The sequence below is a fragment of the Suillus paluster genome, assembly GCF_016628075.1.
Source record: "Suillus paluster strain FC165 chromosome Unknown EDB91scaffold_15, whole genome shotgun sequence".
Lineage (NCBI taxonomy): Eukaryota > Fungi > Basidiomycota > Agaricomycetes > Boletales > Suillaceae > Suillus > Suillus paluster.
This window is the reverse complement of record NW_024537575.1, coordinates 161,196-185,223: the sequence shown is the minus strand read 5'-3', so window position 1 is coordinate 185,223 and position 24,028 is coordinate 161,196. Positions and strand designations below refer to the sequence as shown.

Below are 24,028 nucleotides of genomic sequence, written 5' to 3'. Positions count from 1 at the left end.
ATGTGCTAATAGTTAATGTGTGTGCAAATAATTGAAATATAGTGTATCATGATGTCATGATGATGGGGGCGTGATCTACGAGCAACAACCTGCAATCGCCGCCAGCTCTTGTTTAATTTCAGTCATAGTGGGTCGTAAGAACGGTGCAGGGCTCCAACACCTATCAAGTAGATTCCGGAAGTTGTCCACCTCCTTTTCAGGAAGCCGGAGTTTCATAGGAGCGCTTCCGCGGGAAGGTTTCACGCCCCTCATGATGTCGAATAGGACTGCAGTATCGTTGCTTCTATGTGAGAAAGGAAGGCAACCGGTTGCGACCTGCAAAATACTGTCAATGACTAAGGATACACAGACGGATGAGCAAGCTGACTTCGAGACAAACACATGCAAACGCGTATACGTCGCTGCTGGTGGAGATCGGAGGCGGTTCAGCGTCGTCATCATTGGTGAGTGCTTCAATGAGCTCAGGCGCCATCCACCGAGTCGACCCAGCGAAGAGGGATGTTGCAAAACGAGTGTTCCGCATGCTTGGCTCGGACTCGAGGACTTCTTCGATAACATTTGACAGACCGAAGTCTGTCAGAAGAGCTTGTCCATTGTCACCGATGAGGATATTGGACTGCAATCCAAAGCATTGATTTCGAGTCTGAAGTGCACCTGACTGGAGAAAAACTTACGCCTTTGAGGATCGCGGTGAATGACGACAGGCTGGCAGTTGTGCAAGTAGCTGACCGCTGATGTTATTTGCTGAATCTGTTATGCCTCGTGTAAGGGGTGCAGTGTGCCAACAGCCTAATTCCAGACTTACTAATGCAAATCGATCTGCTTCAGGATTCATTTCCAGATAGTGCGTCAATGTACCGTTGTTGCACCACGGGGAGACCATGGCTATGGAGTTAGGAGATTGAGCAACGCCATAGAGCTGTGCAATATTTGAATGATGGAGGCGGTGCCACGCTACGACCTCTGATTTAAGCCGCTGAGTGCTTCATTAGTATACTATTAGACTGATCTGGAGATGCATGCGTACCAGCAGTAGCTTTTCCTTGACTTCGTCTGACATGTGCGTGTACTGACGAAGGTATTTGAGTGCGACCTGCCAACGTCGTAATTAAGGGACTGAATGAGAGTCAAATGCTTCTTACTGGTTGTGTCCCACTGTGGGAATTCGTCCAGATGCCTTTCCAGACGTCTGCGAAGGAACCACCAGATACTGGTGCGTTACCTACTTTCTCAACCTCGTCTGTGAGGTCGACAAGTAAGACGCTGCCTTTCACGACCAGAGTCTTCGTTACTTTCTCCAGCGTTGCCTTTTGTCTAGCACGTTGCTTCAACCGCGAGTAATCCAGGTGCTCGGAGACCCAACGGAAGCTGTCATAATGTGCGATAGCTTGGGTGACAGAGGTGAGGGAAGAGAAATATAGCTGGGCTGGGTGTCGTTGGAGAAGGGACGCGTTACGAAGATGGATATCAGCAGGTGACTCGATATCGACGTCGATCCAAGCAGCGGTAGCCCCCATCACTGGGTCTCGTACCCTCAGATCATGCCCCCGGGGCTCCTCACCTTGAGTGCCGAGGACGTAGAGAGCGATAGTGGGCATGATAGGGAACATGAGATGAGCTGATGAGCTAGCAAGCCATAAGTTCAGCACGACCTGATGCACGATAGTTTCTTAGATGGACTTACGGATCACCAGCGAACTCCTCGTCGAGGGTGGCAAAACATGAATCAGGAAGCACAAACTGCTGATCTTCGGACGCCAGACCAATGCAGATCTCAGCATCACAAAACCTCCAGCAGTCAAGACCCTCGAAGTGGCGGAACACCTTCTTGCCCCTGTTCTCGTGCTCCAGGAAAGCGTGGAAACTTCCCAACGTAGCACGTCTCCGAACACGATGCCATGCATGTCTCGCATTGATGACCGCACCAGCTGCCAGTAACAACACGTCTGGTCAAGCTGGCAACCGTCTCCTGGTACTTATCACTGTTTCGATACCGCAAGAATACAAAGTACCGGAGTAATGCATCCCGTGAATGTCGTGAAATTGGCAATTCGAGCCTCGTTTCCGATCGTGATCCCCCCAGAGTGTGAAGAGCGGATCTTTGAAATCAATTCACTGAGGATCCGCTCTACCTCATTCTCCAGACGCGTAAACGCCTTCTCCGCGGTACGCAAGACAGACCGGCAACCTTCATCCCAGAGATATGACGTCAAAATCGTGGAAGATTGTCTGAACTTGCTCCGGAACACGACGCGTTTCAGTGAGTTCGTTATTGTAGACGTCATATGTATGGACGCGGTGGTCATCGAGGGTGTGTTTCGATGGATCACTATGTACGTAAATCGAATGAGCAAGTAACTGCGGGTCATCAACAAATCACTCACGCGTCAGACAGCCAAAACCGCCAGAAGAACTGGGGAACATAAGGTGTCACTCCGACATCTTCACTAGGGATCTATGTCAAAGAGTTAGGAATCACCGCTCCCGTGTCAGTTAGAAAGATGCACGCCGTACCATTGAGCTCGAGAATACGCCAGTGGGAATGTCTACAGGAAATCAAGTAACCGCCTAGTGGCAAGGTGCCCCAAAGGTTGGAGGTCGTCCACACAGACAGCCAGGTTTGTAGAGGCGACGCACAGACTCTTCGAGGTAAACGGTCGGTCAAGTCAACCGCGGACCGTCTCAGACCGTCTTTTGGTGGGCAAACGAGTGCAAGAGAAATATCGCTGCGTGCTCCAAGGCACGGTGGAGCGTCATATTTAAACGTCTTGACGTGGGCAATGCGGCATAGGCGCTGGAAGGCTTGGAATGAGGCTGCGCGCCCACTATCGTTATCTTCTGCTACATGGGGAAAGATGCATGTATGCGATGACGAGTCCCTGGCTCAGGTTGTCCCCGTTGCTGACCTAATTACTTATGTGACAGTTATGTGCGGAAGCCCATCATTACTTGGGGTTCCGATATTGATAGGAAGCCAGTCCAGTGGAACCAACACTTCTCTCGCGTAGTACATCTCCTTCACACAAACTTCGTGAAAACACCACCACATGCGGCGACGTCATAGGATAGTAATGAACGAAAACTGAGCTAGTAAGTCATAGTATAGTACATACACACCGTAGCCACATGCACTCCACACTTGAAAGAGAATTATCACAACGTGCTGGCGTAATATTTACTGTATAGCGGTGCGTGTCACGGATGCTGTCCACGGAGCGCCCGCATAATCGCGTGTGCAGAAGTACTATCGCGCGGCAGACGGCCCTCCAGTCCGAGACGAAGCCCCCATGACATATGATGTCATCCCAGAGCCAATCGTGGCGTCGTGAGGACCGGGGAACGGATCATATGGGAGGGTATTTAACCCATAGCTTTGACCTTCCGCGGTATCCGGCATGCATGTACGCGTAGTGGGGCGGGGAAGTGGCATGGAGCCTGCATGACCGCGTACACCTTCGGGATGACTTTCATTATCGACAGCCCCACACGACGTGTCATCACGAGAATCATCGGACGTTTCGTCGAAAGAGGAATCATCTTGCGACGAGGCATCGTCTGCACCAATCGTACCAGGCGAATTTACACTGACGTCAAGGTAGCTGCAAGGTAAAATCATAAGGGGTCAAGCGCCTCTTTGTATGAGGAGGCACTGACCGGGACTCCTGACGCTCCTTTATGAGTTGTTGTTTCACTTCGTTCACTGCCTTGTTGATATACCACATCGCAGCAATGGTCACAAGAAGTGTGATGGCAACAACGACGTCACCAATAATATTGCTGGTAGAAGTGGCAGATGCTGTAAAACATGTGAACAGGTGTAATACTAACATGACGGACCAAAACAGGTGATGACTCACAGTTGGGGTCACTTTCAAGCATCACACCAATATAGACAGTAATGAATTGTTTCGGAAGAGAGAGCACAGCTGCTAGCATGAACACTAAGATATTCATTCCACACACTGAGAATATGGCTGTTGTCACTGAAAACAGCAAGTATTAACGAGTGACAGATGCACGTCATAGAATCTTACAGTGCCCTGGAATAGCGCTGTAACGCGCAACCAACACGACTTTGAAGCCGCGTTCGCGGACCACCCTGCACAGAGCGGCGTACATGATATTGTTGTTTTGCAACTTATCTCCGCGAGCTTGGCAAATATGTTTGAAAGTGCTTAAGAAATACGTCAAAGTTCAGCATGGAACGTATTGGAAACAACTCACTAGAAGTTGGCGACTTCACCTACGAAAGTACCGGCTGCGGTGATGCCGAAGCCAATCCAAGTGCCCCAGACAAGCCCGCAAAGGACAGCCAATATCTCGTGACCAAATAACTGAGAGCGCAAATTACCAGTCAACGAGGCAATTCAGCATGAGGAACGTTACACACACTCACCGGAGGGAACGATATCACAAAGAAAATCGCAATAGGGATGAGCCATCCGAATTTCAAGCTGCGTAGTTCCGAAAATTAGCACCAGGGAATCAAAACCATGCTGCAACCCAAAATGGACCTACTCATGAATCCGCTCCACGGCAGGCTGCAAAGCCCGCACTATCTGAGTATGAAAGAACGCGAAAAGGCAAACCAAGACGATGATAGTGACAATGCAAACGCAAGTTACTGGGGCAATGCGATTCATTCCATGAGACTGTGTTCTGTGAGACATTATTGAATGCACACCTTTTCTGCGCGTTGTCCACGGCTGATTCCTGGCGAAAAGCCCCTTCCAGTCGAAGAATGGTTGGTGTTCAAGCCATGCTTCATTAGGGATAAGCGGGTCCGTGTCACGGTGCAGTGTGCGTCCGTGATTTTCTTCGTCATCACCCTGAAGATCCATGCGCATGGATTTGGAAGATGAACGGAGAGTAGTTCTCTTGATGAGGTTGATGATCTCCTCTCGAGACCCCGCAGACTCATCATCATCTAGCAGCGTACACACGCATGCATGGTCCACGTTGGCCGCGCTGAACGATTGCAGAACTTTCTGATGCTCGTTCCACCACGTGCTCCAAGGTCTTGACGGGCATACATCCATACCCGTGACTACGATGGCAAAGGGGGCAGCACCGATCGTGGATTTGAGATTATCGTAGTGGCGCAGCTGGGCCTTCACAGCCTGTGATCCTTGAATGCAAAGGATGGAAAGAGGAGCGCGATTTCTGTCGCGCTTGAGTTCCTTCACCAAAGACGTTAGGTTTTCGAGGGCCTCTCTTGCAGGGACGAGTCCCTCAGAGCCTTCATTGAGCCCAGGAGTATCCCATAACTTATACTTCGTCGCATCGCCTGAGAAAAGGTAAGACTCATTTGTCGCTGTGCAGCCTATTGCATCATTTGACGTGGGCGCTGCCTCTCTGCTTAATAGTAAGTTGATAAGGGAGCTCTTTCCTGAGCCGGTCGTCCCGAAAATGACAATATTCTGAACGTCTTCATCATCCTAGAGTATATTTGTCGTAAGTATGAGTCTTGACAGTGTGCTGGTGTTATGACAAACCCCTTCAAAGGCCACGTTGCCTGACGTGACAGACTCCTTTGCACGTCTCTTGTAATTCATAATAGCAGTCAACTCGAACGACAGCAGATGACTCGGAGGAACTTCAGATATTGGCAGTGGTTAGCTTGAGTGCAAGAGCTGCTCCAGCCCAGGATTATACGCCCATGCACATGCAGCTAATCCGAACAGACACCTCGAGGCGCAGCACACTGGAACGATGCAAAGGCCCAGAATCCAGATGTACACATGGCGCTTGCATGGCGCCCATATCATAAGACCTAGTTGGAGGTAGTTGGGCTACCTTGAACTGCCGGTGGCCTGAGTCAATTGAATGGACTGGTGCGTCGTGGTGACCAGAACAAGGAGTCTACATGCATAGCTCATACGAACTTCCAAGGTATCGACTCTTCATGCAGTCCTTCGTCGGGTATCCGACGCGAGGCTCTTTGCGCGGATCAAAGGTTCGGAAACTCGTGAGGGTTTGGAAAGAAAAGTGGCTCAGGTATTTTTCGGGGGTTGTCGCAATAAGCCGTAAAATGACGGTGATGTTCGGGTGTTACAAATTCACAATTGTGCATTGGTACAAGTCGCCAGAGCCTCCGAGTCAGGCTGGCCAGTGGCAAAGGGTATTGAAGTACTGAGTATACGCCGATCCGTATATATTGCTGTACATATTTTATGCTTTTGGCCTATGACTTACAAGATATCATGTCGCTCATCTTGTGTAAGCACGCTGGCTTACCTGAGTTCCCATACTCAGTATATATACTGTCGCTGATACTGAAAGCTAAGCTTTCAGTATTCTACCTTTTGGTGTATCGGTTATGCGCGTGCGGCAGTCTGACCTACTTACATCTTGTCTCCTATATAGGCAAACCATTGGGGATGGGCAACGCCTCTAAGAAAAGCGTGACATTATGTAATCAAAATTGTAGTAGTACGAGCGGCAAACTGTGGCAAACTGTGTACGGACAAGCCTTTTGACACTATCAAGATCGTAAGTACCTATAAAAATGCTGTATCGTTGAATTATAATCAATTCTAAACATTATGCATTAATAGCCATGGTCAACAAAACATAAGGGTCACTCATCATCATACTCATCCTCGCATCCAGGCATCCCCTGAGCATTGTTACTACCGTCTGGCTGCTCCATCGAGTGCTGCGTATCGTTTTTAGGGTGCGTTTCACCTCGTACGTAGCGCCCAACTGCATCCATCAATATCTCAACCTTTTTTGCTTTTCCTGATGGCGTGTTTTTTGCAGCAGGCACAGTTTTTTGCAGCAGGCACATCCTTGTCAAATCGACGATGCCACCGGATCTGCAGGTTAATTTCGTCGACGCGGAGCTTTTCGACTTCTGCAAGGGTCAAACGAGGCACAACTGCAGTGAGCTTAGCCTCTGCAGCATCCCGCCGTTCCTTCCTCCGCACATCCAGCTGCTTGTTCTTCCTCACCCGCTCCTTATCATAGTTAGCCTGCGCAACCCGCCGTTTTCGCTCATCACCTCGTGTATCAACAGCGCGAGCCTTCTTGAGCAACCTCTTTTGAGCCCCAGGCCGAAGGAAATTCTGTATGTAGGTTCCTGTCATGTTCTTCTTGTACATGAACCGAGAGTTGAGGTGTGACAAGGACATGTGCGGTGCTCGCCGCAAAGACGTACGGACTGTCCCTAGGGCGCCTTCGTTGTCGTCGTTTGTTGTTTTCATGTAAGCCATCTCTCTTTGAGCAGCGGATGACTTATCTATCACTCCACCAGCAGTGAACTCGCCACAAAAGCGGACCCAAGTGTCAAGAGCACCTTCCAAAAATGTGACAAGAAGACGACGAAGGTGAGGGTAATTTTTTTGGTCTTGGGCGATTCGTTGGATTGCGTAAAATGCCTCTGGACGCTCAAATGGCCTACCATCCAGGGTTGCTGTTTCGTGAGAGGCGCTCGGACCCAAAACAAGGTCAACATCCGCAATGAGACACTGTAGGTGAGCAATGACCTTGGCATGAATGGGCCCCAGGTCCAGTATGTTGGTGGATGAATTTCGGATGGTTCGTAGATATGGATGGGTGAGGCATTGGTTGTATGATGCCCAGCATGTAATTTCCTCCTCCGTCCTGAGACATGAGAAGCCTCGGAAGACATTCTGCTCCATGTTCGTGTGCGTCCGGCTTTCCTTTTTGAACAGTATGATCTCCAGGAACTGCATGTACCAAGATTTGTGAACAAGATACTCGCATGCGGCATCACCATGGCTGTGATAGCGAGTGTTACTTGTGTCGGGCCATTGACTGGTGAACCCTAACTCTGTCTCGAGATAATATCGAAGGGAGTCGTGTTGGCCCTTTTTGTCGTCCTTGTGACGAAATACGCTGCCCGCAAGATCCAAAGTCTTCTGCCCACCTCCTGTTGACACCTGAACAGCCCGATCTTTGGCTACCGAGGAACCCACTGATGCTGCAGCCGAATTGTCCTTATTCATCAATAGGACAGGGCCGTCAACACCGTTCTGTTCCCACCATGCTCGCATCCTTGTATTCCCCCCTTTAGCCGCATTTAGCTCCTTATGCATGCAGCAGCCTGCCCACACGAAAAAGTCCACAGCCTCCTTTTCGGCACTTGAGAGGGATGCAAATTCTTTCTCTCCAAAGGTCATGCGCAGTTGACAGATGGCTTTGCTAGAATGGAGCTGCCGCTCATCCGGAGAAAGCAAATCCCATTGCTGATAGCCGCCCGCAGTCTCGATAACGTTTTCCATCATTTCCGAAAGTAGACGTACGACATCAGCCGGAGGTAAGCAGGCGAGTGCCTTTTCACCACGAACTTCTCGCTCGCATTCTCGTTTCCACTCTGCGAATAGACGAACAAGCTTCTTCTGGTCTTCAGCATGGTCGGTCAACATTCCTTTGACTTTTGGGGCAAAATCCCGAATGTCTGCAGCGTTGTGACCCCCCATGACATCATTGTAGGTGGAGTACATTTCATTAGCTCGATGTTTCCACCCTTGTAACTGAGTCTCGCTGGTGTGGTTGACTTCATGCAGAATTCCTGCCAATCGAGTCGCAGTTTGCCCGTCCGGCAGAGTAAGAGTGACATGGTGGGACTGGTAATTGATATTTTTGTGGGTGGTACCATCTCCACTTAATGTAACTCCTGTGTCGCAGGGGTTGGGGTCAAGATCTCTTTGACTCCGAGTCAAACAACTTGCATACCTCTTGCACGAGTGATCTCGTCAACTAGCTGTGTCTCCGCTGCAATGCCACCTTCAATCACCATCCGGCGAATACTGCGCTGGCTAACATCTCCCTCCACCTCAACACCTAATGCCTCCGCTACCACATTGATTGTGGCATTGATGCTCCGAAGAGGTATGTCCAGATTTGCGACCAAGTCTCGCACCATCGCACGGGATACATTTGTAAACACACCTTTCTCCTTGAGAGAAAGGTGCTGGCAGCTTCGGTGGCAAGGATATCCTGTGCCTTCTCGTTCACGCGTGTTTTTGCCGCCGAGGCACGTGTGACGCGCATTACGAGTGCGTGGTTTCGTTTGGTGAGCGACTTGTTTTTGTGGTGCAGGTGGCTGATGCTTTGCATAGCATTATCGAGATGCTCCTGTGTCTTCTTGGCTACTGCTGTGATCTCTGCATTTGAGGACTGCAACGAGTGCATCTGCATCTGCAGACTTGCAGCAGCACGGTCCTTTCGTGTGGCCCGCTTGCGCTCACTTCGGTAGCGCCTCTCGTAAGTAATGGCTTTCTCTTGTTGCACGGCGAGCTCATTTTGCGTCTGTGTTACAGGTCTAGGAGTGGTGTTGCCGAAATTTGGGTTATTCTCCTTTTCTGTGTGCGTCTTTGAGTTTAGGGATATAAGGTGAGCTTTTTGTTTGCTAGATCGTTTCTTCGAGGGATTATAGCGGTCACTTGTAATATATCTCCGTGCGGTGAGGGCCATTGTGCTTGGCTTGACGCGTCAAAACGCGTCGCGTCGCGCTTAATCTTAATTAGTCAGCACATATTTAATGTGCTCAAAGATCGCATGGCCACAGATGATTCAGTCACACTATTGTGGTCAAATTGGTACGAGGGGCCTTTTTTTTATCCCAACTTTGTATTCTCTGAAAAAAATCAGGAAAAAAGCTGCATTCTACCCCATTTGAAAATAGGATCACTGCGAAAGCAACACCTTTGCATGTTTTTCCTCATAGAATACAAGCATTATCATATTTAATGTCCATTTGCTTCCAAGGTTTTTTGTTATGACGTGAATGTTAAACACTACCATGCGATATTTCTGCTAGACATTGATTCCAGCTGTAGAGCAGGAATTGGAAATCACGGTCGGAGTTTAAAGTTGGCAGGGTCTTGCCCATCCCCAAAACCATAGACGGAAAGACAGTCGAGTACTCAGGTAGACATCGCATCCTAACTTACTACTCGAGCTTCAGTCCTTTAAGTCGCCTGAGAACCATGCTCTCATGGAGGAGATTGCAACTGTGCCCTGCGATTTAGTCTAATTCGTGGTGTATAAGCAGTCCACGACAGTCGGATTGGAGTCAACTTGGCTGTAAAGTTCTTGTTGGTATCGACGACAGCATTCGCCGTCCGCTTAGTATTGAGTGCCATAAACGCAATCAATGTAGCAATGCATTTTGCTGTCAGAATACATTTACTGAGTTGCGGCATTGCAAGGTATCGTCGCTGCTTCTAACGTGCGAATTATGAATTAGCCCCAGAGTACGACAGTCAAAATTTGAGGTATAATTGAGTTGGATAAGGGCAGCCAGAATAATCCTCCTGTGCATACCGACACCCCCACTTCATGGAATCGCGGACGAAGCAATTTTTTCCCTGGTCAACATTTGAAAACCACCACCTGCGAGGTGAGAGATTTCCGTTCAACTTCGATCACAAAATAGTTATAGGGCGAGACGCGAGCGCACTTATTTGTTAAGGAATTCTCCCAAAGGCTGGAAGTGCTAATGATCTTGGGCGTGCGAATATTGCACGTGACCCCACGGGTGCCCTCCATGTCGCCAAAAATCATGCCAAGGGTTACTCAGACTTGCAGGCAAAAAAATCCGGGATGCCACATCTAATTATCCATGTGGACCGCCATCGAGAACTTAGATGCATGGGATTGCTCAACTGCCATACAATTAGTGCATGATTGTTGGGCAACTCGCTTGGTTGTCGCGGTTCGCCAGCCTGCATCACGCTCCTATATCTAGTATTCTAGGTTGCAATAACCGCTTCAACTTCGAGTCAAACCTTAGTGAGTTGAACCGTGATCAAGTTTGAAGACTTTACTGTGCTTTGTAGCCGTGACTTGCCCCTTGGACGTGCGGTAGGATAGAATAGCAGACAGTTAGCGGTGGGTCACAAGTACAACTCAGATACTCCGCCACTCCGATCGCCCACAGTACTTTTTTTCCCTTGTGGATTGCCCACATCCACTTCGACTTAAAACCCCCTCGCAAACGAAGTACTCCTCTAAATTCACTGCACCCCCGCAATCATAATGGCTTCAAAAATGCCCCCTTTAGTTGCCAACAATACAATGCCTCGCGCCCTCTTAGTTTCTGAAATTTTCTCGAACATCATAAGCTACGTCGGCACACCCCAAATCACCGGGATACCGCTTCGCAGAAGTGATTCTACCATACTTTCCAGGAGGACCTTGTTCGCCCTTGCATTAACGTGTCGCGCGTTCTCGGAGCAAGCATTGGATGCTCTCTGGGAAACGATTGTACGCATTGTTCCCCTCCTGCAATGTGCTGCGATTATTCTGCCACCGAAAACACTCTCGCAAGATGATGAAGACTTCTGCGTCGTTCGTTCTTTTTTTATTAAGAGAAATACACATGTATTTACTGATGGCACAGATCCCAACAGAGTCTCAGCTGGCTATCATTAATCGCTACGCACACCGTGTCCGGTTTTTAACCATGCCCTATGACCAGTTGCCGGGTCATGTCGAATACTTTTTGCAAACCTTTGTCTGCTCCTCTAAGGTCCTGCTGCCAAATTTACGAGGCTTAGAGGTCAGATGTCATGGTTTCTTCCATCTGGTCCCCCCCCTGCTTAGCCCGCGTCTGCAGCATCTTACCCTCATCACTTATTACTACAAAAAATGTGGGGGCTACGAAGGTGATGAGGAGCATGTTTTGCCTGCATTTGGCATGGTCATACGGTCATTGCCTTCATCTTGTCCATTACTCGAAAGCTTCAAGGTTTACGTCGAGAATTGGAATTGCAATGCACGTGATGTACTGTGTGATGCGTTCGCTCGACCACTGTCGCATGCTATCCAAAACTTGCAGAAGCTGCATACAGTCGTTACTCCAGCCATCACCAAGGATGCCCTGACTCATCTGGGTGATCTGTCGTCTCTTACCAGCCTCCAGACGCCTCTTCCCACCGGCAGTGATCTCGAAGATATTTTGGGCTCATCCCACGGCCCCTTCCTCTTCAAGAACCTTGAAAGCGTTGATTGGGTAATTACAGAATGGCAAGACATCGAAGTCCTCACACGTCTATGGCCTCGTAAACTCCCCACATTGTCACTTCAATCCAACGCGATCAAGTTCGATGCAGGCGCACTGCAGGTACTTTTTGCCGCGCTCCATACGCGCGAGGTTTTCAGGTACCTGCAGCGTATACACTTATCCGACTTTCAATCCCGATCCCCACACACAGAAGACATCACAATCGAAACCATACGGCCGCTCTTCTACCTCAGTCACCTTCAGGTTGTGGACTTCAATATGGCATCCTCTATTGACATCGACAATGATGACCTGGAGGAAATGGCACAAGGCTGGCCTTGTCTTGAGGTGTTGCTCCTCAACGAGAAACGTGGGTGCAATGCTCCCAATCCAGTTACACTGCTCGGGTTTGTCAACTTCGTCGATCTGTGCCCTCGGTTGAAAAAACTCTGCATTGGTATTACGCTCATTGATATGGATGAAGACTTTGACCTGGATATGAAGAGCTTACTCAACCTCGAGCCTCGACGTGACTCAGATACTTTAGAATATCTCAAGTTGACATGCCCCCATGACGAGAAAAACATAATTTGTGACTGGGGCTCAAGGGTGGGTATGCTTATAGCAAAGCTTTTCCCTCGGGTGGGACCCTTTGGGGAGCGTGATAGAGAAGGGGAGGACCGGCACGAATATTACCTCGTGTAGTGTTAACAAGACCAATCGGTCAACATCAACCCTGTCAATGCAGATGCATTCTTATCGTGATACTCCCGAAACAGATACTAGAAAAAAGTTGTTAGCCTTTAGTCAAGCTATAATAGACTCTCTATTCTTTTCATTCCCTTTTCGGTCAAATATCGCTGCAACACCAATTGATTCTCCACATATCGAGCTGGAGTGTTCAGCTCGCCCTTGCTGCCTTTGTGAATGCGATTGCACGTTGAATCCGTGAGCTTGAAGCATGCTTAATCGAGTGATAAGAGGGCAAAACAATGGTTTCGGAAAAGACGACGCAGACGGAGGAAGGAGGAGCGTTGCGCCTCCTCCCGGAACACCCCCAGCCTGCAAAGTAACAACCGTGGTGCCGATCGCAATGAAGAGGAGCTCTGTAAGGCAATCGAAGCATCGAAAAAGACTCTTGCGGAGGAACAGGGGCAAGGTCACGTTCTTCAGCTTTCCGATACAGCAATACGATTGCGCACACGCATGCACGCACGCCAACCGCATTGAACGATTACAGGACTTTCTAGTGCTCGTCCCACCACTTGTTCCAAGGCCTCAGCGCGCATATATCCATACCAGTGAAAGAGACGTGCGATTTCTGTCGCGCACGTCATTCACCAAGGACGTCAATTTTTTGATGACCTCTTACTCGTCCCGCAGAGCCGTCGTTAATCCCAGGAGTATCCCATAACTTATATCTTCTCCCATCAATTCAGAGAGGGTAATCATCCTTTGTCGCTGTGCACACTTGACGCGGGCGCTGCCTCGCTGTCTAAGAGTAAGTTAATAAGGGAGCTCTTTCCTGAGCCGGTCGTCCCCAAGATGACGACATTCTGAACCTCGTCATCATCCTGTGACATATATTTAGTAAGTCCGGGTCTTGAAAGTATGCAGGGTCACGACAAACCCCTTGAAAAGTCAGGTTGCCTGACACAAGTTCGCTTCAGGACGCTTCAGGACGTCTCTTGAGATTCATGGTAGCGGACGTACTCAGTCGACTTGAACCGCAGCGCCGAAGAGATGAGGTTAGCAAGCACAAATAGACTCCAGCACGGGATGACATACATATACCCTGCAGTTAATCCGAACAGACGCCTCGAGGCGCAGCACACTGGAACGATGTAAGGGTCCAGAATCCAGGTGTACGCATGGCGCCCATATCATAAGGCCAAGTCGGAAGTAGCTGAACTACTGCGGGATCCGAGGTATTGAACTGGCGACCAGTCTAGGATTGACATAACGAGTCTCCTAGGCCCATAGCTGCAATCGGCCAAGGAAGTTCGCCATGTCTTCGAGTTCACGGCCTTCATGGAAATCGATGACTGGGGACCAGGCTGACCAGCACTGAAACCTGTGGACCAGACTAAAAAGAACCTGACGCCTTGTATCAGACACCCGACGAATGAATGTTCGAGCGAACTTTTCAATCATCTCCATCCGTCAGATGTGATGAAAAGGCGCAGCATGATATCTACATGACGCCCATACCATGATCATATATAGGCCACGTCGGAAGCCTCGAGAGTCCACTAAAAATGACGAGTCTCCCAAACAAGATTAATCTTGTTCCAGAGTGCACCCATCATCGTCAACGTGCTGCATTGGGATTCTACTCCCGAGTTCAAGAGGAGAACACAGATAATGATTTCCAATCAGGAGATGAGACAAGGCTGCGCCGCCACATTGATTATTGTTATGGTGACCCTAACACGCCGGTCATCATGTATGTCTACCTGAGTGAGACGCAGTCTGGAGACGGATGTACAGAGGACCTCATGGGGACCCACCTTTGTATCTCTCCTGGAGGTATGCACCAGAAGACGGCAAGGACACATAAGTTACTTCAACAGGTGCTGGAAATATAATGAGCAAAGTGACTCGTATAGTAGATACGAACTAGTATTGGCCGAGTAGGAAATCCAGAAAGTAGAAGGAGAATGGAAAGCGACTGTGTTCTGTTAATGTACTAGTAGATGTTAGATGAAGCGCTTCGTCCTTACAACGTGCTGGCGAGCGTTTGTGCTCCTCTCCATATTGCTGTCTTTGTTGTGGAAGCAACTGGCGTACTAGCTCACCGGAAAGACGAGATGGTATAATATCACTCCACTGGCATCCCAACACAACGCGAAGGTTGACTGTCGGAATTTCTCACAATATTAACAGCTACTCGTGAGTGCAGATTGCGAAGGTTCGGTTCGGTTCTGGTCTATCGATAACGCACTTTCCGTTTCCTCGCGCAATGCATATCTGAGTCGCAGTAAGGTGGAATCGGGCCGAGACCTATATTCGGAGACCCTTTCCAAAGCGGAAAAGATGCGGTCGACGAACTAAAATGGTTGATATCTGGGATTTACCGGTCGCGCACCTTTTGGCAACGAGCGCATGAAGTTCGAAAAGCACAGGAGGCATTTCCCAAAGACTCGCCGTAATAAACTATCAAACTAACTTTCAAGCGCAGACGCTCGGACATCGAAATTTGCAGTACAAGCCGCTCCGGCAGGCAATCATTTGAACAAGGGTATGTATCGGTATCAAACCTACTATCCAAGTATAACTATAACATACTTCAATCCATAGTTTAAGTTATCGCTACTCATAAAGAATCACAAATCGAGTAATGTGGATGAAAAAAAAACGAGTGACGGAAGCTGATAATAGCCGAGGGGTAAAGTGTCCATACAGGTGCCCCTCCCCACCCTCCACACCGCGAACGAAACCTACTATCGTGTCGCATAATTAGGTGGAGGTGGCGAGGTAGTTCCTGAGAAACTATGCGGTGGCGCGCTGAACGCGTATCCAGCAGCAGCAGATGATGGCGGCGGTCCAGGCGGCGGTGCATATGATGCAATTCCTCCAGCAGCAGACGACGGTGGGGGTCCAAGCGGTGGTGTATATGATGCATATCCGGCAGCAGACGACGGTGGGGGTCCAGCCGGCGGTGCATACGATGCAGCCATCGGTTCTGAACTCGTCGTGTCGTCAAACGGATTCCGTAGTGGCTCTGGGGTTATAGCGCTCAAAGCGTAACTCTGACCCTGCGCTGCGTTGGTCTGCAACTCCCACGCTACGGTGTCCGTGCTCTCTTGGCGTAGGGGCTTGATTCCCATCGTGGGTGTCATATCAGCGGGGAACTGGTGTTCAGGCTTCTTGGGTTGAGGTGCATATACGCGTGGGTCAGCGGTGTAACCAACGGCGCGTCCTTCACTGTCCCATTGCTGGTATGGAGGATCGTATGGTGCGTTTTGAAAAGAATTGAGTGGGGTCGCTAGAGTGGTATCCGAGGGGTTGAACACAGTAGAAGTGTTCGCGCCACCGTTCTGATACAAGCTTCCGCTTTCACCCTCCAACCTCGCTTGACTGAGGAAAACAATTTAGACTGCGATGATTCACGGGGTAGGGATGGTACTGACCGAGCCTTGCGGCGCTCATAAATGATCTGTGGTTTGACACGATTTACCTGTCTAGTGATGTACCACATGGCACCAACGGTGACCAAAACGGTGATGACACCAACGACGTCACTGATAATCTTGTTTTTAGACGTGGTGCTCGCTGAAGGGAGACATGAGGATAGACTCGTAGTTTTGGGTAAGAACTTACAGTTGGCACTACTTTCCAACAAAGTTCCAATGTACACCGTTATGAACTGTTTTGGCATGGAGAGCGCTGCAGCTAACATGAAAATAAATATGTTCATGCCGCATACTGCGAATATTGCAGTGGTGACTAGACAGAACAAATGTCAGGCAAAGATTAGATAAGGGAATACAAAAACATACAGTGACCCGGAATAACGCTGTAACGCGCAATTAGTGCGATCTTGAAACCACCTTCGCGAACGACTCTGCCCAAAGCGGAGTACGTGATGCTGCCTTTCTCCATCTTCTCGCCTCGAACTGTGCAGAGGTATCGGAATGCACTAGGGAAGATAGTAAGGACCGACCAAGGCAGGATAGGAAGCATGCGTACTAGAAGTTGCCGACTTCACCGATGAATGTGCCAGCTGCTACTATACCGAAACCAATCCACACGCCCCAGACAAGACCACATACGATAGCCAGTATCTCGTGGCCGAAAAGCTGATAGGAAGCACGGGCGTCAATATGACATCACATGAAAGGTTAATGTGCTAACCGGAGGGAATGATATGACAAAGAAAATAGCTATGGGGATTAACCATCCAAACTTGAAGCTGAAATGATGGATTCAGTGGAGGACGTGACGGCGGGTTTGAATGAACGTACTTGTGCATCCAGTTGGCTGCGGGTTGAATGGCTTGTACAATTTGATCATGATAGAATATGAAGAGGCCACCCACAACGGCAGCGAGGAGGATAGAAATGTAAATAACTGTGCGCGATGAATTCATGAGCGAGACATTGGAAAGAGCGGGCGAGACAAGAGCGCACTTATTCGTTGCCTTGTCCACATCTTCTTTTTATCGAACATAGAGCTCCAATTGAAAAAAGCCTTTTGACCTAAGGCCTGTATCTCGCTGGGAGTTGGACTAGGAGTGCGGGATATTTGACGAATGTTTTGATTGTATGGAACATCGTTGGTATAAGGTGAAGAATATGGACCTGAACTATAGATTGAGCTGTTCATATCGAACGTCGCCTAGGTTGAAAGTCGTAGAGGTCGACGGTGATAATATGGAAACAAAGAAGTGAACAAGATATAGGCGATTCTTCTTTTGTTTTAGAAGTAGTAGTAGTAGTAGGGGGTTGTGTCACTGTGACTGTCAGAAATCAAAAAGGGTTTCACGGTCAAGCACAGCCGCTTTGTTGTTTAGTTTATCCTGCTCCAGTGCTCGTCTACTCAACTTCTTATTTACCTGTGCTTCCGCAGTATTTTCGGCTGTCAAATCTCGGTGAACAAGTTGGTCAGAGGTGATAGTTCAGCTATTAACTGGAGTATCACCTATAGTCGACTCGTTTGCCAAGCGTAAGTACTATGCGAGAATGCCCAGATCTTTCCTGTCATATGTCTGATGGAAACTAGGGTGTTATTGGTAGCAGTCACCAAATTATAATGTAATTGTTGTTTATAGTACATGTTGCGAAATGCTACCATCCTTGTTCGACCAGGTTACTCGAAATTTAGCCAGCATAGGTTGTATACCCTTGTCAGACTATCTTTATGGATCTTCTATATCCGCAGCTGCACCACAGCAAAGGCTGTCCTCGCCTCCCCAAAATGCATCCATTCAACACCCACAGCCCGCCATACCCAAGACTTCAGTCGATACAGTCTCAGCAAACGCTATTAGTCGTTTACATCAGACATCTCAGCGCATCTTTGGGTCCATCGACCCACTCAAGTTTGAATTCATCGAGGAGGACGGCCAGCGCAGTGCGTTTCTACTCTATCTAATGATCTTCACCCTCATATTAGGTGTACAGGCAAGAAATGCATATTGACGATATCCCGTCCAAATGGATCCACTCGTTCATATGCGACAGACCCGGTCTATTCTCGAAAATCCGACGCAAAATCTGCTGCTGCTTCTCTCGCGATTGAAATGGGCGCATTGGATTTCATCACACGCGGGGAGCCCGAGGAGCTGAAACTAAAACGTGGACTGGTTCTCGCCTCCATTAATAGCTCGGAAACTCGGGAGGGTAGTCGGGTAGAAATCGGATCAATAAAGAGTTTGTTACAGGAGCCCGACAGCAATGCGGTGAAACAGATTGAAAACTGCTGTGTGGAATGGCGGGGCGGTTCGATTGCACCGCATTGGGTAGCATTATTGGAGCCTAAAGTCGGACACAGTAAGTAGTATCAACCGATGTCATAGACCCTGTTACTAAACTAACTGCACATCAGCTCAAGGATGCGCTCTCAGGATCGAGCTTTCATCACACGTGGTCAAAGTTTACGCATCAGACACCATCTACGACACCTACAACGAGGCAAAGGCCGCATGTGCTGAAGCCGCTCTTTGCGAGGGCGTTCTCGAATTCATCAAACATGGAAACGGTCAACAACGCCCAGCATCTCCTCAACTGTACCCACCTAGTTCCTCCAACATCAACGGCGTCTCAGCCAGTAAACAACCTCCTTTAACTCTTCAAGCGTTCTACGACTCCCTCCCCCGCCCATTCCCCGAATCATTCGAAAGCAAAGATGCCAATACATTCGGTGCGCCTGGATACATGAACACGCTCGTACAAAACGCAAGAGGCGGCAAAGTGACAATTACATTCGTTTTCACTTCAGATGGAACCCCAGGACGTATGGAATCCCTCTTTGTCATCATAATCGCTCACGCTCACGGTTTATTTATTTAGTCCATGGTTGTTTTCTCCGCTTGGACAGACCAGGGGAATACCGAGCATACCTCGTCGATCCTAGATTTCCAAAACGTGCCGATGCAAAAGCAGCTGTATGCCTCCAGGCGCTGTCTCATGGCGCTGGAGATTATATGCGCGCAATAGGGAAGGCTGTCGAGGCGAAAGTCACGCCTTTGATGAAATCCTGGGTAAACGACCAAGTGTACCCCGTCCTCTTATCCGAATATTCCAAAATCAGGACTCCTCATCCTGACTTTACTTACGAGAAGGAAAAAGATGGTCGGTTTATCCCATTATCACGTCTTCGTCGTATGCTCATTGATGACGTCTAGCCTTTGGATGCACGATGACGCTGCACCTCGCTAACGACCCTACACCTGATCAAACACGAAAATGGACGGCACCGCCTGAATACCGCAATAAATCGGACGCCAAGGCGGCTGTCATTTGCACTGCTATCGAACAAGGCGCGATCGAGTTCCTCCGCTTTCGAGGCGAGCCTCCTCCTCTTGGATATACTACCCCGTATTCTCTCCAGACTTACGACCCAGAATCATCCCAAAAGTCTAATGGGAAGCGGAAGATGGTAGAGGACGCACATCCGCACGCTGAATCTGAGAAGCCTACAAAGCGGCACAAGAAATCAAAGGCCGAAGGGCAGCCTGTCCCCTCTGCTCATCCAAAAAAATCTGGTAACAAGAAAGGTGGCAGTGTCCACACCCATAACGTTCCCGGGTCTGGCAGCATGAGCGTAGGTGAGACTTCCCGAACAGGGTACGTTTCACGCCCATATCAGCCTGGACTTGAGGATGAGAGTGGTTCTGGGACTGCGTATCCCGTGGCGCAGGGTAGATCGACGAATCCTGCTTCGTTCCTTCCGCCTATGCCCCAGCATTTCATGCCTCACTTGCATTATTCCGTGCGAGGTGTTCACCCTGTTCCGCCGCAGCCTTTTACTGGAGCTTCGAGCTCGCATCAGTACTCGCATACTGCGTTCGGACGTGGTGGGCTTGTGGGGACCGAGATGTCGCAGTCCGATTCATCTGAGCCGGAACCTGGCGAGGTTATTTGATGCTCTCGTTGCAATCGACCGAGTGGTGTTTCGGACGGTTGGTAGTGCTACGCATTTTAATGATCTCCTTGGTTGATACGGGAGACTGGTACCCCTTTAAATTCGTAGAACAGATATACTGTATAAATTTTATTTACATATATGTCCGCCGCTCAAATAACGTTGAATCAATCGACAGATATAAGACTCTGAAGAACAATCAGCGCATTACCTCTGTCGATTGGCTGCTGATACTCCATACCACCCGCGCCCTCCCGACTCTCCACTATGACTCGTTCGCGCAAGTTTATGTAATACGATCTCGTCGAAGACAGTTGTAGTTAGTGTTCTGGTGTTAGAGCAACGTTGAATCTGAGGTATCGACACAGACGAGTATTCGCTTTAAATACTAGATCTGGTCGATACCCCAAACTGCACGCCACCCTGCGTGCACCCGACTCTGTAAAGGTACTTGGAATCATTAGTTTTGATTCGAGGCTATCTCGTTGAAGACCTGTGCAATAATATGTCAGCATTCGAAATAAGGAGAGGGAACGAGAAATATTACTAAGTAACGCCGTGTCTGGACAGGATGCATGTATCCAGAAGAAACAGAAAACGACTCGCCGGATGGGAGATGAAAGATTCTGAATCGGAAAAACGGATCTTTGGAGCGCGTTATGATCTAAACCGTTCACGCACAATGATTTATATGAATCAGTCAGACTAAAACACTGGAGTTGATAATGGGAAGTGGGTGCGTGATTCAAGAATCGGAGAGCGACGGGTAAAAGTGGGAAGAGCAGGTAAAGTAGAAGAGCGAAGAAGAGAAAGAGCGAGTTGTGAATCTTCGAAGCGCAGATCTTTTAAGGGTGCGCACAGACCAAGAGTACCAGGTCTGCTGAGTCAGCGGTTTCATAATTCAATAGAAGTAAACAACTCCACCGAGAGACATGACGCACAAACATCCGTTCATCCGTTATCCGAGAATGCCGCCATATTTACATGATGGCGAATTCCTCAACTCCTTCAGTTTTCACCTTCTTCGTACAGAACCATATTGCACAACACCATTCATACCAATATGCATTCTACTACAAACTCATCGTCAAACTACATGATGAACCGCTGGGGATTCGACACCCATATGCACAGGTATGTTTTCGACATTTAGAACATGTATAGATGATTTGTTCATAGCTCCCGCAGTAATTTACATTGCGATTCAAAATATTTGAACTTGTTGCACCACCACCACCATCTTGAATCGGATCCCAAGCAGAACAACCACGGTGCAGAACACGCGGAGGATGAACACGGCAATGCGCCCTTCAACTTTTCTTGGCTGTCCCATCTGCCTGGTTTTGGGGTGACGGATCTCTTGGCGACTCACGTTCAGGAAGAGACTCATAGGCGTGTGAGTCATATTTCTACTCACACCCACGAAAGGAACGGATCACTAATTCCCAACGAAAAGGAGGAGGCGTCGTCTACAATATACGGTCACGTAAAGGCTCGTCTGGCAAAGACCATCGCTCTCTTGCACAGAGAAACCGCACCCCCCACAGGGCATCTCTGCTTGGTTTTTACCGATATTCGAAATTCCACGGAATTATGGGAGAAAAACCCGGCCATGCGGACCGCTATACATGTGCACAACGATCTGCTACTTCGTCATCTCATACATTGCGGTGGTTATCTCGTCAAGACGGAAGGCGACGCATTTATGTGCACCTTTCCAACCACTCTCGCCGCGGTCTGGTGGTGCCTGTCAGCCCAAATAGTGCTTCTTCATGCATCCTGGCCTTCCGAAATACTGGAGTGCGATGAAGGCAAAGAGGTATACGACGCACACGGAACACTCCTCGCACGTGGCCTTTCGGTCCGCATGGGCATTCACTCAGGATCCCCATTATGTGAAACGGATCCTATCACTGGTCGCATGGACTATCTAGGGCCTGTGGTCAATCGAGCAGCCCGTATCTGTGGGAGTGCGGCGGGCGGCCAGATTATGTGCAGCGCCAACGTGGTTCGCGAAATCCAGCCGTGCCTGTTCGAGGCTGGTCTGCACTCGGAGTTTCAGCCCGTGCAGGCTACCGAAGCAGTCCGGCAGATGGTCCTCGTCCCCGCTGGCGAACTTAAATTGAAGGGTTTGGAGATTCCGGAGTTGGCTTCTCTTGCCTATCCAGCAATCCTCCAAGGGCGCCAAGACTTGGTCCCAAAGTCACCAGCTGATCTTGACACTAATGGCACCGCCATAGAGTCTGCCAACGACGATACCTCATCCGATGACGTGTTTGTGGAGCTATGAGCATCGATCTATATTCTCTGCTTTGTGCGTCCGTAGTCTATACCTGTCCATTCCTATAGCACTTTGACAATTATGTTTGCCTGCTTCCGTCACGAACGTTCAAACGGTATCGTTAAACGCCTGTCACTTCTCTTGCCCAGTAAATGAATTGTAAACAGATGTGAGGACCAATTTATGATATGATACTAGGAAGGTTTTGAGACATGCGCCGCGTCAATGCCAGGTCACAACCATGGCAGGCGCGTCACGACCGCGTCATTTTCACCAACCATCCGAAGTCAAAACGTGATCGTATTTGAAAACTCATGTGTTGGCAGTACGGTACGGGTCGGCCATACTAAACTAGGGCATCTCAGTAGCAAGGTGCGTTCACACTAGAAGTTTCAGCCTATAAAACACCTGCTCGGTGCTATGACTTTGCCTCATTCCCTTTACCAAGAACTATTATGTTTACTTCCCGCTTCATCAGCTTTGCGCTGCTCAGCTACCTCGCTGGTGCCAACGCGGATTCATGTGCAAATTGCCCAGCTTCAGTGACTATCGACGGTGTCGGCACGGCAGCGAAGCTACTCACGTTTAGCCGAACGTTCGAAACCACATTTTGCTCGTGAGTCGGCATCTACACATCTATCTTCATCGAACAAAGTCACTAATAGGCCGGCAGTTACGATACTATGTATCGCGATGCACCCGCGATGTGTGCGTATAACAACGTAAGTGGTTTGTGGATATTGTGCAGCTCGTTGTTCTCGGTTGACATGCAGGCGATCATCAGTATCACGCCACTTATATATTTTCGTATCCGACTTGTCCGAAGTCAACAACTTTGTTTAACTGCTGAAGGTGATGTGAAGAAGTGGAGGAGACGGGACACCCAACAAGAGGAGCAATGTCTAGCCGGGTGTATGACAGTAGATCACCACCTGTTACGAGAATTTCCAAATGGTCCATCAGCAAAAGACTTAGTTTGCTCGCTTATCGGAAAGAACTTTGATGCTCACGGAGGCCCCCGGAAGTTCCCTGTGATGTTCGGCCGTCAGGACTCTCTAATATGGCTCTCAAATAGGCACGGTTGGGAGCGTCGGGAGAGGGAAAGAGATATTACTTAGTAACGCTGGGAGGGGGAAGATAGTTACGAGTTACGCCGTGTCTGGGCAACCTGGGGATGCAAAGAAACAGAAGAAACAGAAAACGACTCACCGGAGGGGAGATGAAAGAATCGGGATCGGAAAAACAAACCTTTGGAGCGCATTATGATCTGAACCTTTCATGCACAACGCGGCCTAATTGTGGATGAAGAGGCCAGACCAAAGCACACTGGAGTTGATGGGATGGGAGGTGAGTACTAGTGGGCGATCAAAAATCAGAGAGCCACAGAGAGCCACGTGTAAAAGTGGGAAGAGAAGGAGAAAAAGAAGAATTGCAAATTGCGAGTCTTCTAAGCGCATAAGCAATACGAGCTCTCGAAGTAAAACTCTGAAGACTGACTCGACTTCTTTGCCTGAAGCACAACAGTGGGGTGAACTTTGACGATAACACTCGTACCACAGGTCATCGAGCGCAGTAAAATATCGCGTGTAGACACGACCAGCAGACAAATGCCAGTGGTCAAACTAGAATTATTCTCGTATTATCTAGGTTGAAGGAAATGTATAACACTGCATCCAGTGTGTAGA

At 48.9% G+C, this 24,028-nt stretch overlaps 8 protein-coding genes across 8 annotated transcripts; 4 read left to right on the top strand and 4 right to left on the bottom strand.

The window, feature by feature from the left end:
- Positions 1-75: 75 nt before the first annotated feature.
- Positions 76-2,306, bottom strand: EDB91DRAFT_1246482 (kinase-like domain-containing protein; the record flags this gene model as incomplete). Its single annotated transcript, XM_041322664.1, has 8 exons — positions 76-315; positions 368-616; positions 675-731; positions 806-976; positions 1,028-1,093; positions 1,143-1,626; positions 1,685-1,946; positions 2,006-2,306. 8 exons carry the CDS (start codon positions 2,304-2,306, stop codon positions 76-78), a joined length of 1,830 nt encoding a protein of 609 aa, XP_041179110.1.
- Positions 2,307-3,126: 820 nt separating this feature from the next.
- Positions 3,127-5,710, bottom strand: EDB91DRAFT_169072 (uncharacterized protein). Its single transcript, XM_041326300.1, has 9 exons — positions 5,496-5,710; positions 4,685-5,438; positions 4,519-4,624; positions 4,397-4,454; positions 4,225-4,334; positions 4,035-4,174; positions 3,858-3,983; positions 3,655-3,796; positions 3,127-3,599 (listed from the first exon to the last, which is right to left on the bottom strand). The coding sequence occupies exons 1-9, from the start codon at positions 5,553-5,555 to the stop codon at positions 3,245-3,247; spliced, it is 1,851 nt and encodes a 616-aa protein (XP_041179109.1). The 5' UTR covers positions 5,556-5,710; the 3' UTR covers positions 3,127-3,244.
- A 5,102-nt stretch (positions 5,711-10,812) lies between these two features.
- Positions 10,813-12,823, top strand: EDB91DRAFT_1121801 (uncharacterized protein). The gene is made up of 3 exons (XM_041318252.1): positions 10,813-11,319; positions 11,372-11,530; positions 11,588-12,823. Exons 1-3 carry the CDS (start codon positions 11,008-11,010, stop codon positions 12,677-12,679), a joined length of 1,563 nt encoding a protein of 520 aa, XP_041179108.1. The 5' UTR covers positions 10,813-11,007; the 3' UTR covers positions 12,680-12,823.
- Positions 12,824-15,074: 2,251 nt separating this feature from the next.
- EDB91DRAFT_1199932 (uncharacterized protein) lies at positions 15,075-17,482 on the bottom strand. Its single transcript, XM_041320643.1, has 8 exons — positions 17,107-17,482; positions 16,942-17,047; positions 16,832-16,889; positions 16,667-16,776; positions 16,477-16,616; positions 16,298-16,423; positions 16,108-16,249; positions 15,075-16,054 (listed from the first exon to the last, which is right to left on the bottom strand). The coding sequence occupies exons 1-8, from the start codon at positions 17,300-17,302 to the stop codon at positions 15,418-15,420; spliced, it is 1,515 nt and encodes a 504-aa protein (XP_041179107.1). The 5' UTR covers positions 17,303-17,482; the 3' UTR covers positions 15,075-15,417.
- Positions 17,483-17,760: 278 nt separating this feature from the next.
- On the top strand, positions 17,761-20,252 carry EDB91DRAFT_1345827 (uncharacterized protein; the record flags this gene model as incomplete). The annotated part of the gene is made up of 5 exons (XM_041325863.1): positions 17,761-18,049; positions 18,100-18,468; positions 18,524-18,931; positions 18,988-19,269; positions 19,323-20,252. 5 exons carry the CDS (start codon positions 17,761-17,763, stop codon positions 20,060-20,062), a joined length of 2,088 nt encoding a protein of 695 aa, XP_041179106.1. The 3' UTR covers positions 20,063-20,252.
- A 733-nt stretch (positions 20,253-20,985) lies between these two features.
- On the top strand, positions 20,986-22,491 carry EDB91DRAFT_1121790 (nucleotide cyclase). The gene is made up of 2 exons (XM_041318251.1): positions 20,986-21,196; positions 21,251-22,491. Exons 1-2 carry the CDS (start codon positions 21,126-21,128, stop codon positions 22,350-22,352), a joined length of 1,173 nt encoding a protein of 390 aa, XP_041179105.1. The 5' UTR covers positions 20,986-21,125; the 3' UTR covers positions 22,353-22,491.
- EDB91DRAFT_1121788 (uncharacterized protein) lies at positions 22,352-23,312 on the top strand. The gene is made up of 5 exons (XM_041318250.1): positions 22,352-22,376; positions 22,493-22,512; positions 22,576-22,959; positions 23,017-23,065; positions 23,128-23,312. Exons 3-5 carry the CDS (start codon positions 22,799-22,801, stop codon positions 23,191-23,193), a joined length of 276 nt encoding a protein of 91 aa, XP_041179104.1. The 5' UTR covers positions 22,352-22,376; positions 22,493-22,512; positions 22,576-22,798; the 3' UTR covers positions 23,194-23,312.
- A 171-nt stretch (positions 23,313-23,483) lies between these two features.
- EDB91DRAFT_1121785 (uncharacterized protein) lies at positions 23,484-23,921 on the bottom strand. Its single transcript, XM_041318249.1, has 2 exons — positions 23,841-23,921; positions 23,484-23,787 (listed from the first exon to the last, which is right to left on the bottom strand). The coding sequence occupies exons 1-2, from the start codon at positions 23,905-23,907 to the stop codon at positions 23,636-23,638; spliced, it is 219 nt and encodes a 72-aa protein (XP_041179103.1). The 5' UTR covers positions 23,908-23,921; the 3' UTR covers positions 23,484-23,635.
- Between the last annotated feature and the right edge of the window lie 107 nt (positions 23,922-24,028).